This window comes from Octopus bimaculoides, chromosome 9, assembly GCF_046866305.1.
Source record: "Octopus bimaculoides isolate indiv1 chromosome 9, ASM4686630v1, whole genome shotgun sequence".
Classification (NCBI taxonomy): domain Eukaryota; kingdom Metazoa; phylum Mollusca; class Cephalopoda; order Octopoda; family Octopodidae; genus Octopus; species Octopus bimaculoides.
In genome coordinates this window covers 5,296,344-5,313,181 of record NC_142936.1, presented here as the reverse complement: position 1 = coordinate 5,313,181, position 16,838 = coordinate 5,296,344, and the positions used below count along the sequence as shown (strand labels likewise).

The window sequence follows — 16,838 nt, the reverse complement described above, 5'->3', positions numbered from 1 at the left end:
TTCTCTCTCTCCCTCTCTCCTTCTCTCTCTCTCTCTTCCTCTCTCTCTTCCTCTCTCTCTCTCTCTCTCTCTCTCTCTCTCTCTCTCTCTCTCTCTCTCTCTCTCTCTCTCTCTCTCTCTCTCTCCCTCTCTCTCACTCATACATGCGCACATACGCACATTGATCATTGGTCCTGCTTTGCGGCTCATCTGTTACCAAGATGCACAAAACAAAACTTCTAACCCGTCGTTTGACTCGCACCCGAACATCACTCACACCGTAATTTTGAAGATATAAGAAACATAGTAGTTAAGGAATTCAAGAAATCTCTAAAAATAAGAGACCATCGCTGCTGGAAAACTTAATTCTGTTCGATAATGTTTGAAATGTAGCGAAAGAAAAGTAACAAAGAATGTCGGCTCGAAAAGGACAAAATGTGTTATGCTATATGAATTGTGTCCCTTGAAAGTGTTAAGGTCAAGTCAATAAGAGTTATTTCCCTTGCATATCCTTTGTTTTGTGTTTGTCGTAAATACGGGACATCACCTTGAAGAACGTTTTAGTCAAAATCGGCCCCAGAACTTTTTTTTTTTTTTTGTAGGAAATTATTCGATTTGTGAGTGTAACGTCCATGACCCCCTCCTTTGCAGATCCTCCCAGAATTGTGATAATTATGGAACCAGCGACTCAGCAATAATGTTATAATTCCGGAATTAGACTTTCAGAATATTTTGGAGTTAAGACATTGAAAGGGAATGTTTCTCTTTCCAGCTCCCACCTTCTGGATATCTTTTAACTTTTATTTGTTTCAATCATTGGATTGCGACCATGCTGGAGCACAATCTTCAAGTTTTTATATTGCTTTTTTTTTTTGTTTTGTTTTGGGTTTTTGGGGGTGTTTGTTTTGTTTTTTGGTGCTAGTATAGTATGAGGTCTACTACGGTGTCAAACAGGGTTATCTACCTTATCTTTCAGATATTTCCAGATGTTTCAGAGATAAAAACCTTAGATATTTTGGCGATTAAAAACCTTAGATATTTCGGGGGGGGGGGGGGGGGTTATTTTCAGAATCATAGTTTTAGCATCTAACCATGATCACTCAAAGGCCTGAGTGTGTGCTCCAGTCACTGGATCCGCATAATCTCGTCGGTGGTTCACTGTCAGATGGTGATAACCTATGGCATTTAAATTATTATAAGCGGGGCCACTCATCTGAATGAATTACTGAACCTTTTTCTCATTCTCTTTCAGTAATTAGGATCAGACTATTCCCGTCACACCGTTCCACACAAAAGTATCGACAGTCTGAGCCTTGTTTGAAACCAAAAACCCTCGGCCGTGGAAGGCCTTCCTTCATGGAAACCTATGAACCCGCAAGAGAGGTGGAAGAGAAGACGCCCTAAAAATAGCTGGGGGCAGGATACAGAGACAGAGCTAAAACGGCAGGGATCCAACTGGTAAGAAGTAGAAAAGACAGTCCAGAATCGAGAACAGTGCTGAATAATCGTTGAACAAAGGAATATAGTTCTTTTGCTGTTTGTTGAGAAATGTGTTTAATGATTTTTTTTCTGTTTGTAAAAGACGTAGCGTAACAAGTTGGGTGGGAAAGCGATGGGGCGGTTCTCCTTGAGCGACGATTCTATAGGGCAGCACTTTAAAATCTGCAATATAAGCCTGTGTAGGGGGTCTGGGCACGATAAACTCAAGGGCTGTGTCGGCCGGTACACACTCTAGCTTTGATACAACTTTTTGTCCGTCATGTGTTTATAATGAAAGTGCAAAAATAAAACAGTTAAAAAAAAACAGATCTTAAAAAATTCCCCGATGTGAGGAATATTCCAATCAGGATTTTGGGAGGAAATGATCCAAAAAAAGGAACAGCTTTGGTTTCATGAGAAAGCAAGTAATAATTTTGCAGGAGTGGGGGAGAAAAGTTACTTGTTTTATTAACCACCGTAAGAATGAAAGCCTAAATCTCCCTCAGTGAAATTTGAACTCAGAACGTAAAGGCGGGCGAAATACCGCTTAACATTCTGTCCGGCGTGCTAACGACTCTGCCAGCTCGCCACTTTAGCCTATGCTATAATAATAATCTTTTATATGCAACAGGAGCAGTATTAGATTAAAATAGCCATCTGGGTATCATACGTAATGTAAATAAATCGCGGACAATAAATTTACTGCCGTATTCGTCCGAAGATAATGCATGTTATGGACGTGCTGCGTTTAAAAACACAATATACATATATCGGAGGCGGGCGAAAATCGTCCTCGCAGCAACTGGCGAGGATGCCAAAAAAATGTTAACCTCCATGGATTTTGCCAATAATTGTTTTCACATACTGGTGGCAATAGATTCAATCTTAGCATGTGGCTTACTGTGAGTAAAAGATCCATTGGGCGGTACCTTGAGCAAGTGTTTTTTACCGTCACCACGGGCCGACCAATGCTTTATGACTGAATTTCGTAGACGGAAACTGTATAGAAGCTCCTCGTATAAATATGTGTGCGTGTGGTTATGGTTCTCCCTCCCTCCACCACTTGACAATCGATGTTAGTTTGTTTATGTCTCCGTGACATAGTGGTTCGGCGAAAGATATCGATAGAATTGATACTAGACTTTTTTTTAAATAAGAAACCCTTTACATTATATAGTGTATCCTGTTTTAGACAGTAGGGTGTGACTTGAGGGTGATTCGGCTGCTGTTTCTGGCAGTTCAGATGACTACGTGAAGGTTCCATTGTTTTGTATTCATTACTGAATTAATGAAAATTAAAAAAGACTTGTTTCTGTTTAGCCTCAGGTAAACTCTGATTGAGCAGATTTATAACCAAACATATTTCAACAGTGACCATCTCATCGTGTATTTTTAGTTATAGTGTATATATAAGTTCGTAATCCAATGTTCACTTCCGTTTTGAAGACCGTGGGTGCTTTTTTGTGTGAGATTTGCCGCTATTTCTAGCAGGTCGATCGACCATGTAGAGACATCCTCATTGGCTATTCATAAAAATGGTAAAATAGAGTAATCTCCCTTGTCAGCCTCTCCTGCAATAATGAATGGATTATTCTAAAAATGTCTGATGTTGCAGAAGGAACTTGTTCCAATTCCAGCAACGATGCTTCTCAGAAACGGTCTGCTTTCGGTAATCGCCATTTAACAGATTCCAGTAACGTGTTCCAGCACAACGCTTGGTGAGTAGTAACGTCGTTGCTTTGCCTTCTCTCTTCACAGTCTTCTGTTTAAGCATTGACAGGCAATATGGAGCTTCGATTCGATTCGATTCCTCTCGCTCTTGGAATTCCTCATCTCTTTAATGACACCGAACAGTATTTTCCCTCCCTCCCTCATTATCAGCACCAATATCCTCTTTCTTCTCCTCGTCAACGTCATCATCACTATCATCATCAACATAGTCGTCTTCGTGCTTATGCTATTATCATTACTACAATTATCATAATCGACCCACAACCAAAGCTTCGACAAGATCATCATCACCACCACCACCGCCACTGTCAGCTGCATTAATTTACTAACGAGCCAACGTGGGAGCCCCTACATAGTCACTCGATCTGCTAAAAATAGCAAAATCTCTCTCTCTCTCTCTCTCTCTCTCTCTCTCTCTCTCTCTCTCTCTCTCTCTTTCTCTCAAATTCTACCTCACTAAAAATTGCAGGACACATTTAATAATGCCGTCCAAGGTACACTACGTCTAGAAAAAAAAATGAAAAAGAAATACGGGATAGCCACGGCTTAATACCTTCGATCAGAAATCTGTTGAGCTGATTGAACAACAATATTGATCTGGTAACGCGCCAACCAGGAAACCTCAACGTAAATCTCTACTAAAAATAACAGCTAACCTCTTTCAAATCACAGCCTACTGTTAAAAAAAAAACACGACACGTTGGACATAAAATCGTGTATATATCTAAAGATGCCAAGTTTATAACAGTAACACTTTTGATTATAGATAAATAATACCAATTCGAGTTGAACTAGGATGAAATGATTATGCTAAAAATAAAACTACGTTATCTGAAAAATCTTCAGTAATTCCATTTATTTCATGAAATTGTTTATAATAATTCTAAAAATATCTTCACATTTATTCCGTCGGCGGGATTTTGTCTCCCAGTAACTCAGATCAACACACGTGCGTGAAAGGCACATTGTAACTGTCGTATTTGATGGACGTACTTTTTTCAAAAAACAAATAATGTCCCGGTCTCCCATGATCTTTAATGGACAAAAAACTTCTGTCCTGAATATGCACTGCTGAGATCGATGTGTACCTGATATGCAGGTGCGTCTTTTTATACCGTAAAATACGGTAGTTGCTATTTTTGTTTAACTGCAGATGAGTTCTGGTCTGGTAGACGCATAATCAAAGGCATTCATCTTGTGCCGTGACCATCCTGTCTTTTCCCTGAATACCGGGAACCCAGGATCATATTATGCAACGTGCCTTTTCTAAGACTAAAAATTTGGGGGAGATTTGGCTGCTATTTCTAACAAGATGAGTGGCCATGTAAAGGCTTTGTCGTTGGCTCGATTCGAGTTGAATCCATTAAACGACAATCTACCGAAAATAGTTATTTGACTGCAATCAGAATTTCATCAGACATTCTTGATATTACGGCTCGGTTGGACTGGAAGGATCGGTTGAGTGACTGATAACATCGCTTGCACTATGTAATTGTGTATCTTAACGTTCTGAGTTCAAATCTTGCCGGAATCAACTTTTAGTTTTCATCCTTCCAGGGTCAATAAAATTCAGCAGCAGTCAAGTTCTGGGATTGATATAATCAATCGCACCATCCCCGATAGTTGTGACCTTGTGCCGATGTTAAAAATCAATATTATCGATAAACATACATAAAAAAATTTTTTATCGTGAAAAGCTTATGAGAATCTTAATAAACCGAACGTTGCTTTTGTAAATACAGGATTTTCGAGTCCCGGGAGATCGACTGTGGTCGAGCGGACTTGCAATCACAGTCATTCCTGTTGTAACATCCATTATTCCTTTCAGACAGTGTTTCTACGACCAACGGCCGATGAGTTGCACACACACACACACACACACACACACACACACACACACAAAAAGTGTAAAAGAGAAAACCGAAGATTTTCTAAACATCTTCGTATTTTCCGATTCACTGCAAAACATCGAGGTACACGTGCAAATCGTAAATGGTAAAAGATCATCATTTAACGTCTGTTTTCCATGCTGACATGGGTTGGACGATTTGACATGGTTCAACAAGCTCTATAACTCACTTCATATATATATATGTATGTATATATATATATATATATTATCTTTTTACTTATTTCAGTCATTAGACTGCAGCCATGCTGGGGCACCGCCTTGAAGAATTCTTTAGTCGATGTAGAAAATCCACCTCATGCAAGCATGAAAAGTGGTGGTGGTGGTGGCGGCGGCGGCGGCGCTGATGGTGATCATGATGACGATGATGATGATACAGATGCAGGGGCAAAGATTTTAGATTATTATAATTGTTTGATATTGGTTTTCAGAACATTTATTTTCACTGCAGCCCATGATATGGACCAAATCAGCCATTCCCTGTTGACACTGTCACTGTTGATATTGGGGAAACTGTATGTCGGGTAAAACTGGCCACAGCCACAAACAGGGGCCGCCTCGTCTATCTTAAGCAGACTTCCCAAATAGGATTAGCATTGTTTGACAATAGGATCCCTTCATTCTATACTTCCATTTAATTCTAACAACAAAAGTCTTTTATCTGTATATTTCAGAAGAAATGGCATCTCGTTCTGTCTCTGGAGTTACACTCAGCCTACTGAATCGACACGTGATGTCCTTTCAGTATCATATATACCGCTCTGTCCCACAAATTTTGCATTGCTCATCACGCTCTACATCTCAGCAACGTCCCAGGGGTGGGGCTAGGCCTCTCACTGATCCTAATAAAGTATTTAGACACAATAATTGGTAAGGGTGTTTCCACTCTTTCTTTATTTCCTCCCTTTTATCCTTCTTGCTCCCTTTCATTGCATTTTCCATTCTCTCTTTCTCTTCCCTTCACATTGTTGCTATCTTTACTCCCTAACATTCTTCTAATTTCTCTCCATCACTCTCTTTCTCTTCCTCCCTCTCTCTCTCTCTATCTGTTTTTCCATCCCTAATTTTTTTTATAGCTTATCAGATGAAGGGGAGCAGTATCCACAGACACGTGTACCCTTAACGTAGTTCTCGGGGAGATTCAGCATGTCACAGAGTGTGACAAGGCTGGCCCCTTTAAAATACAGGTACAACAGAAACAGGAAGAAAGAGTAAGTGAAAGTTGTGGTGAAAGAGTACAGCAGGGTTCACCACCACCCCCTACTGGAGCCTTTTGGAGCTTTAGGTGTTTTCACTCAATAAACACTCACAACGCCCAGTCTGGGAATTGAAACCATGATCTTATGACCGCGACTCTTCTGCCCTAACCACTGGGTCATTGCACCTCCACCTTTTGACTGTTAGTGCATAAAGTATACAAGTGGCGCTCAAAAGAATTTCTGTGATTAAAGTGGCCCGCAATGTAATTCGAGTTGGCCAGGCCTGGTGTGGTCGGAGTGGGAAGAAAATATAGACTAGTAATTGGGTTTGGTGTGAAACCCTTCTTACTGCATGCTAATATACATATCCTTTGTTTGTAGTTTTCCTCCATTCTCCTCTATGGAGCAGAAATGTGGCCCCCATTGAAGACCCTTGCTAAGAGGATCAACACTTTCAATAGCAGAGCCCTGAAAACCACCAAGAACATCGGATGCTACCATCACATTTCTAGTAAAGAACTGCATGCGAGCATGGATCAGCCCACAGCTTCCCGCCTCATAGCTGTCCATTGCATACGCTAGTACGGCCATTTCCTCCGTCACTCACTAGATCATCCTGCCAGGGCTTTACTCTCATTTAAATTTAATATAACAGCTGTGGGCTGGAAGAGGTCTCATGACAGGCCCCACACCAAATGGCTGGACATGGTTGGGGAAATTCTCCAGGGGCTCAACATCACCTTGGAAGATGTAGAGGGACTGACATGGGACTGCCAGCAATGGAGAGCACTGGTTGGCTCAACACATGAGGATGCCTCTGGGACCACTAATCTGGTATGACCCCAGCTCCATCCTACCTACCTACCATATTTTTTCTTCTGATTTATACTCATAAATATAAAGACCCCACCCCCACCCCTCTTCGGTCATGGCTGACCATGGGATTGCACCTGGAAAGCTCCCCTCTGAGGCACAAGTCCAGGCAAGGTTGTTCATGGAAGACCAGCAGTCGCCCATGCATACCAGTCTCCCCTCTCTACCCCACCGATGTTATTCAAGGGAAAAACAAAGGGGCCAATACAGCTTGGCACCAGTGATGTCACATCTCATCTCTACAGCTGAGTGAACTGGGGCAATGTGAAATAAAGTGTCTTGCTCAAGGACACAACACACAGCCTGGTCAAGGAATTGAACTCACTACCTCATGATTGTAAGCCCAGTGCTCTAACCCCTGAGCCACACACCTTCTCATTTATACTCATATAAACGATTTAATTTCAGGAACTGTTTTTGGTATCATGTGAAGATGTGTAGCCTAGTGATTAGAACCCAGTTATGATCGCAAGATCATGGTTTCAATTCCCAGACTGGTCAATGTGTTGTGTTCTTGAGTAAAACACTTCATCTTACATTGGTCCAGTTCACTCAGCTGTAAATGAGGAACCCTGTGATGGGATCACATTCCATTCAGGAAAGGGGGGGGGGGGGGGGGGGCGTTGTGATTTCAATAGCTTACATGCCATTGAAACAGGGTAGCCAGCCTTATAAGTCCTAGGACTTGAGAGAATGATGTCCAAGGGACTTACTTACTTTTCGGTATCACATATTGTGTTTGGTTCCACAGACTCCAGTTGATATAGAGCAGCTCAGGAACGAAACCATGATGCATGAGATTGCCTTGCACATGTCCAGAATGGACATTGGTTGCTTCATTCTCGCTTACAAAGGTGGAGCGGTACAAATGAAAGCCTAATGACCATCCCCTCTGAATAATTTATAAAATATGTAAATAAAATCTCGCCTAATTGTTCAAAAATATTATTAGCTGATTCTGGAATTTTGTATGAAATAGGTGAAGATTGGTGTCTGTTTTTGCTTTTTTTTTTTTTTTTTTTTTTGTTATGGCTTGTATAAGACAGAATTTATATATATGTTTTTTTTTTTTCTTTTCACTCTTCCATCCAGGGACAATGTCGTCTGGGATGCATCACAAGAATCTGAAGCTCGACGTATTACCGAAGAACAGGCTGCTGACCTTGTGTCGTTTGAGAAACAAGGTGAGAGAAGAACATCCAATCAAAATACACTGCCCACCCTCTTCACCACCACCACCACCACCACCATCACCTTTACCACTACTACCTCTTCTAGCACTTTCAAAACCATCTCTACTACTACCACCACCACCGTTACTACTACTAATATCTTTGTTAGTCATTTGATGATCCTTGTCACCAGTCATCTCTATCCTTTCATCTTCTATCCATTACTTGTTTCAGTCATTTGACTGTGGCCATACTGGAGCACCCACTTCAAGCACTTTTAGTCAAATCAATTGAAACCAGTACTTTTTTTTTTAATTTAAACCTGGTACTTATTCTATCAGTCTCTTTTTGCCAAACCACTAAGTTACAGGGACATAAACACTAACACTGATGTCAAATGATGTTGGGAGACAAACACACCCCCACATGCACGCACGAACACACACACACACTGATATACCCTCCAACCTTCATCAAGTGCCTTGGGGAAATTTTGATGCTGGTGTATTTACATCCCCGTAACTTACATCGGCCAAAGAGACCGATAGAATAAGTATCAGGCTTACAAAGAATAAGTCCTAGGGTTGATTTGTTCGACTAAAGGTGGTGCTCCAGCATGGCTGCAGTCAAATGACTGAAACAAATAAAAGAATAAAAAGAATGTTTCATGTTTTAAAATTTTCTTTTCTGTTTTTTTAATCAGTTGAATATGAAGACAAGGCCTATGAGTTCTGGGACCATTTTTACCAGTTACACCTGGATAAATTCTTCAAAGATCGGCACTGGCTCTTCACAGAGTTTCCAGAGTTAGCTCCAGAAGCGAAACTCGAACCACCAAATTCCCATCCTTCGAACAGTCAATCAGAATCAGAATCTGAACCAGAACTGGAACCAGAATCCAAATCCCGTTCCGGTTCTGAGCAGTGTGATCTGGTGCCAGAAGAGCAGCAACAGCCAGAGCAGCAACAATGCGAAGGCCCCATCGAGCAGGAACCAGTTGAGAATGAACATGAAACATCACAAGCTTCCACTAATACCACAACTTCCATCATACCTCAAGTGACTGTGAGTGAAGAAGAGGTGAACGACGACCCTGACAAAATCTACAGATTCTTCGAAGTAAGGGGGTTTCACTGTCTTTCTTCATCCTTCCTCCTTTTCCTTTTCTTTTGTGTGTTTCTCATATCTGCCATCTTTGTTTGCCACTCACTGTATCCATCCCTACATACCTCTAACCTTTATCTCTGTCACTGTACATCTCTCTCAATTGAGATTGAGATAAGAAAAAAGGGTTTAAAGTCAGCTTTGATTCAAGCCTTCTATCCTGTGCTAAAACTTAAATCTATTATTATTGTCAAATGTAAGATGGCGGGCAGACAGAATTGTTTGCATAGCAGACAAAAGGCTTAGTGACATTGCTTCTGTCTCTTTACGTTCCAAGTTCAAATTCCAATGAGGTGAACTGTACTTTTCATCCTTTTAGGGTCAATTAAAGTAAGTATACTCACACAAGGTTGATTTTTTTTTTTCACCATAGAATTTCCATCACCCCTTCCTTCTTTATTCACCTATCACCCCTTCCTTTCTCATTGATACGTTGTGACAGAGAAAAACACAAGAGAATTATTATAGTAGATTATTTTATATTTTCTTAGTGTGTTTTTAGTAGCTTCTCCCCTTACTCTGCTATCAAATGATCCCTGTTTCTTTCTCTTTTTGTGTCAGGTTGGCTGTGGTGCAGGCAACACAGTTTTTCCAGTCTTAAAAACCAACAAGTAAGTTTCATAATTGATCCTTAATGTTTTAATTGTTTTATTTTCCTATCCATGTATCACCTCTCTACAGCAGGACACCTGTTTCTGTCCCCTTTTCCTATTTTAGCCATGCCCCTTAATATTGCACCCTGACTCAGCAAAGTGGTCTCATGAGTTACTTGGTGATGCCATTTGTGCCGATAACACAACAAAAAAATCGCCCAGTACACTCTGTAAAGTGGTTGGTATTAGGAAGGGCATCCAGCTGTAGAAACCTTGCCAAAACAGGCAATTGGAGCTGGGTGCAGCTTTCCTATTAGCCAGCTCCTGCCAAACTCCCCAATCTATGCCAGTATGGAAAGTGAATGTTAAGTGGCAGCGGAGAATTTGAAAGGCATTGGTAAAATAACTAACTTTTATTTTCATTGGTTGGTGTTAGGAAGGGCATCAATCTGTAGAAACCCTGCTAAAACAGACATTGGACCTTCACACAGTCGTCTGGCTCATCAGCTCCTGCTCAACCATCCAACCAATGCCAGCATGGAAAAGGGGACATTAAATAGTGATGCGGATAAGAGTACACACACATATGTGGTGGTAGGGTTGTGTTTCCCTTTTTTGACATTACGCGATAGTTATAACTCAGTGTCATTGTCATGCAAGGAATGTCATTCATTTCTGATATTATTCTGCAAAAACACGTCTGTCAATGCTTGAAAACAGGTAAGGGTTGGTGACAGAAAGAGCATCCATCTGGAGAAAATCTGTCTCAAATAAATTCCATGCAAGCATGGAAAAGTGTAAGTTCAAATTTGAAATGACATTATATGTAATAATAGAACATTTTGATCATTGTAGTTAACTCAATCAAAGTCGGCCTGTGGTTAAACAGCACAATCTTTAAGCTCTGATCACAGGATATCTCACAGAAACTAAATCTATGACATACCTTGATTTACCACCTTAATTCATTCCTGCAGACCATTTGTCTCCCAAAACTATTTTTCCAATAGGAAATTCAAGAGAAGCTACATTGAATTGAAGCAGGGATGTGCTCTGAATGGAAACTCGGCAGAAACTGACACCCTTCTTGTCAATACCCCCAGCTTATTGCTATCCTGTGTGTTCTTTATTCAAGACATCATTTGTCACCCAAGACATTTTTATCTTTGAAACATTGTCTGTAAACCAATTTCTTCATTATGAGAGGCATTCATAAACCAAAGTCCCATTGAATATATGTTGGGACATAAAAGATTCGCCTATATCTGATCGTCAAAGTTTGTGTGTGTGTATGCGTGTGAGCACTTCCTCCATTATTTAACCCTTTCGATACCAACCCGGCTGAAACCGCTTCTGGCTTTGTAGTACAAACATCTTGTTCCCATAAGTTTTGAATTAAAATCTTCCACCAAACCGTAGTCACAATTTATGTTCCTAACACTAGCTGAATGATAACTAAGTTATTTTATTAAATTCTTTGTTATATTTAAAATTAATTGAAAGAAACACAGAGAATCGCAAAATAAATACGGTAACGAAAGGATTAAAGCTAATTTTATAAATTTCTGTTAATTTCAGTAACCCTAACCTTGTGATATACTGCTGTGACTTTTCTTCCAAAGCTATTGATCTTGTCAAGGTAAGACGATATCATTCGAATATTCTTATATACTGTGCTACGCAATATTGTGTCACACCACAATTCAATACTTGATTTATACTACAACTCAATATACAACAAATTCATTTACACGACAATAATTTATTTAGGAGTTATCTCCCATGTAACACTGGTAAATTTTCTCCCTTCGTAATGACTTCCTATTTATCCCTACCCATCATATGATGGCTAATTTTAGACATTTATTTTTGCCATCATAACTAACTATATATATATATAAACAGATAGATAGCATATATATACATATATATATAAAGATGCTCTTAAATGATTGGACCATCAGTAAAATAATTGCCATCACTTCCCACTTCAACAGGAACATCCAGAATTTGAACCTTCACGCTGCTACCCATTTGTATGTGACATCACCAATGAGTATTCTCCAGTACCGTTTGAGGAAAACAGCCTCGATATTATTATTATGATATTTGTCCTTAATGCTATTAGTCCAAACAAGTAAGAACCACTTTTGTCTTCACTCAACAACCATCTTTACTTCCATTTCACTTTACACTCATCATAAAATGTTCTTCTATTTCTTCCTGCCTACTTCCATACATGAAAGTAATTGCTCTATTACGTTTTGTCCTTGTGATAAAAGCCCCCCAGCACACTCTGTTATGTGGTTGGTGTTAAGAAGAGCATCTAGCCATAGAAACCATGCCACAACAGACTGTTAGATTCTGGAGAGCTCCCTGCTAGCCAGTTCCTTGTCAAACCATCCAACCCATGCCAGCATGGAAAGTGGACATTAAACAATGATGATGATGACAACAGCTTCTTCTTCTTCTCTATGGGCCCAAGGCCTGCATCATGCTCCAGTGTCTGCTTTGGTATGGTTTCAACAGGTAGTTACCCTTCCTAACACCTAACACTTTACAGCACATGCTGGGTGCTTTTTTCGTGCCACCATGCAACTTGCAGGACTACTAACTCCAAGGGGGGAATGAGGTCAGCTTTATCCTGGGAGATGAGGGGTTAACCATTTCATTACCATATTTCCGTTAAAATACACTACTTTTCCTTTTAGCTAATTTTGAAAATAATGAAGTGTTTAGTAAAATAACTTAAGTCATTCTTAAGCCAGTGCTTGGAACATAAATTATCATGAAACATTGGTGAACAGCTTTAATTTCAACCACTTTAAACTAATTAACATCATAGAACCAGGTGTGATCTCAGGTGATTGTTGGTGCAAAAAGAGTTAAAACAAGGAGTGGTTGGCATTAGGAAGGGCATCCAGCTGTAGAAACCAAGCCAAATCAGACTGAACCTGGTGCAGCTCTCCAGCTTACTGGTTCCAATCAAATCATCTAACCCATGCCAGCATGGAAAACAGATGTTAAATGATGATGATGATGAATGTCATGGTATAATGAATGTTCCGTCTCCTCTCTTTTACTTCAATGCTGTCTTTTCATTTACTCTACTTCTCTCTCTCTCTCTCTTTCTCCCTACAGGATGCAACAAACTGTGAACAGATTAAGTAGTTACTTGAAACCAGGAGGTCTTTTACTGTTCAGAGATTACGGTCGCTATGACATGGCCCAGCTACGATTCAAGAAAGGTAAGCAGGGTTTGCTTCAGGGATTCCTGACAACACAGTTTGTTGATCTGGGGTTGAAAGTGATCGATTCCTGAACCACAAGGTCATAATTTCAGCCTATTTCTACATCCATTGTGTTTGCTGTCGGGTATGCTGTGGCTATGTTGTTAAGAAGTTTACTTCCAAACCATATGGTTCTATGTTCAAACTCACTGCATGGTACCTTGGGCATTATGTGTCTTCAAACATAGCTTTTAGTGGAGGAAATTTGGTCAACAGGAATTATGCAGAAATCCTCATGTATCTATGTGTGTGTATATATATATATATATATATATATATATATATATATATATATACATCTGTCAGACAGGGCTTTGATGAATGTCATGAGGCATGAAAGTATACTAGCGCCTTTATATATTTAATACTCAATATTTCATATATTCAATAAGACATTCAATACTTCATTTCATTTTACTATTTATATTATATATTCCATATTCTATATCCCACATTAATTTTATAAGAATATAAATAAAACATAAAAAACAGAGTTGGAACTCTTTTAAATAATATATTCCTCTATACACGATCATACAAAACCCTTTTTTTATATTCTTTTATTTTTATTCACACACACACACACACACACGCACACATATATATATATATATATATATATATATATATTGGGTGACCCCCTTTGGTCATGAATGACCATGGGATTGCACCTAGAAAGTTCCTCTCCGAGGCACAAGTACAGGCAAGGTTGGTTATGGAAGGCCGTGCATACCAGCTTCTCCCCTCCATGCCACCGATGTTACACAAGGGAAAGTCAAAGGCCAATACAGCTTGTGTCTCTTTGTGTCCCCAATGAATCAAACGCCTTGTCATTCTTCTTACCTTTTGCCATTACCACCCACAGGTAGATGCTTGTCAGAAAACTTCTATGTCCGCCAAGATGGTACTCGAGTATACTTCTTTACCCAAGGTAAGTTCACTTTCAGTAACTTGATGGTACAGATGCAAATGCCGGCCACACACACATAGACATGTATTACAAGCCTCTCATTGAAACAGCAGCTAAATCTCTCTTTTAACTCTTTAGCATTTAAACTGGTCTTATCCGGCCCAAATACTCTACCTCTTTTTTGTGTTCAAACCACCCAACTTCAGCCTTTCACACTACCCTACAATTCCATTCTAGAAATAAACAATCATACTTTGGGCAAGTGTCTTCCACTAAAGCCTTGGGCCGACCAAAGCTTTGTGAGTGGATTTGGCAAGCAGAAACTGAAAGAAGCCCATCGTATATATAACTGGCTGCTTGTTTTCATGTGCCTCACATTGTCACCATTTTAGTATAAATGTCTCCTTGGTTCTGTTCTCTGGTTTGCCAGTTCCTGTCTTACCATCCATTCTGTACCAGATGGAAAACGGATGTTAAATGATGATGATGATGATTACCAAAACATGTCATCCTCATTTTAAAGGTGTATGGGGACAATGCAGTAATAGGCTGAGTTACCAAGTCACAACAGGATAGCAGGAAGGGACCAGTTGTTGTATAGACCAGGTCAGTCCCTGATGTTTCTAAAGAATAGACCTCTGATCAAAGTAACACAGCTATTACCATCTCATCTTACTTTCATACAATAAGGGCTGCCTTATCAAATTATATCTATCCTTTTTAAAAAGAGCATAGTAAGGTACGCTGTTTGGAGCAAGTGAAACAAACGGTCAGGGACAGGCGCTCCCGTTGCCACGCAATTATCTCCCTTAGCACCATAAGACAGAAAAAAATAAAATGATGTATTTAAATGTTGGTTGATTTTTTTTCAGTTTTCTTTTCAGAGGGGAAACTGGTTAATTGAAATGTGCCAACATTATTACGATTATATAACTGGTATTCATTTAACTGATTCTATACTCTCAAACAACTGAAAGTCAAAACCTCACGGGAGCAGCATCTAGCCAGAAGGCAAAGAACTAAGAACTAGAAAAATGTCTTTTGGTGCTTTGTTGGCTTGCTTGTCTGCACCAGCATTTAATTTTATTAATATACATACATAGGATGTGATAAGGGCTGAAGTTGACTTGAATCCAGCCTTGCATATACACACACACACACTCATACAAACACTCACTTACACATATACACACCAAGGGACACTCACTCAATCACACACACAAACATAAACACACATACACGTACACACACCATGAGAAAAGAGGCTAACCACATTCGGTCAGCTGCTAGAAATAATGACTAAATCTTCCCGACTTCACCTTACCATCCTGTTTTAAACCCTTCTCAATTAAACACTCAAATATATAATTTTTTTTTTTTTCGCCCTCCCTTTTCCAGATGAGCTAAGACAGATGTTCACCCAGGCTGGCCTGGTGGAAGAGCAGAACATCATTGACCGGCGCCTCCAAGTAAACAGAAGTCGACAATTGAAGATGTACCGTGTGTGGATCCAGTGTAAATATCGCAAGCCATTGTCAACGAGTTAATTGTTATTTTCTTAGTCAACATTGAAATTTAGCAAATAAAAATAAATTTATTAATTTAAAACAGTGAAAAAAAAGTAACTTAATATAAACGGTTTTGCTGATTTCAAACAAAGATGTATATATATCCTATGTGTATATGTATATACATATAGAATTATCTTGTTTCTATGTATGTATCAGTATGTGTGTGTGTATATATGTATATGTGTGTGTATATATATATATATATATATATATATATATATAAAACTTTGTGTATATGCAAGTATGTCTATCGGCATGTGCTTGGCTGTGTGATTAAGAAGCTTGCTTTGGAACCATGTGAGAGGATTTGGTAAACGGTAACTGTATGGAAGCCTGTCATATGTGTGTGTATCTTTGTCCCATACCATCACTCGATAACCAGTATGTCCTTGTACTTAGTTGTTTGGAAAAAGAAACTGATAAAATAAGTATCAGGCTTTAAAAGAATATATCCAGGATTCAAACACCCATACATATGTAAAGGCATGTACACACGTAGACACATCGTTGTCGTCGTGGCACTCCGTCGGTTACGACGACGAGGGTTCCAGTTGATCTGATCAACGGAACAACCTGCTCGTGAAATTAACGTGCAAGTGGTTGAGCATTCCACAGACACGTGTACCCTTAATATAGTTTTCGGGGAGATTCAGCTTGACACAGAGTGTGACAAGGCTAGCCCTTTGAAATACAGGTACAACAGAAACAAGACGAAAGAGCGAAAGAAAGTTGTGGTGAAAGAGTACAGCAGGGTTTGCCACCACCCACTGCCGGAGCCTCGTGAAGCTTTAGGTGTTTTCGCTCGATAAACACTCACAACGCCCGGCCTAGGAATCGAAACCGCGATCCTACAAATACGAGTCCGCTGCCCTAACCACTGGGCCATTGCGCCTCCACTACACACACAGGGACACTGAATCACACACACATATGCATGTACACACACCATGAGAGAAAGGGAGAAGAGG

The 16,838-nt window shown here is 39.8% G+C and overlaps 1 protein-coding gene across 2 annotated transcripts; it reads left to right on the top strand.

The window, feature by feature from the left end:
* Positions 1-206: 206 nt before the first annotated feature.
* Positions 207-15,920, top strand: LOC106882310 (tRNA N(3)-cytidine methyltransferase METTL2). 2 transcript variants are annotated; one of them, XM_089357042.1, is made up of 10 exons: positions 3,029-3,176; positions 5,773-5,968; positions 8,263-8,354; positions 9,046-9,461; positions 10,068-10,117; positions 11,678-11,738; positions 12,097-12,236; positions 13,241-13,347; positions 14,255-14,320; positions 15,698-15,920. In XM_089357042.1, exons 2-10 carry the CDS (start codon positions 5,778-5,780, stop codon positions 15,844-15,846), a joined length of 1,272 nt encoding a protein of 423 aa, XP_089213168.1. In that variant the 5' UTR covers positions 3,029-3,176; positions 5,773-5,777; the 3' UTR covers positions 15,847-15,920. The 2 variants fall into 2 exon arrangements, with proteins under 2 accessions (XP_014788428.1, XP_089213168.1); XM_014932942.3 differs by lacking the exon at positions 5,773-5,968 and having other exon boundaries at positions 207-3,176.
* The last annotated feature ends 918 nt before the right edge of the window (positions 15,921-16,838 follow it).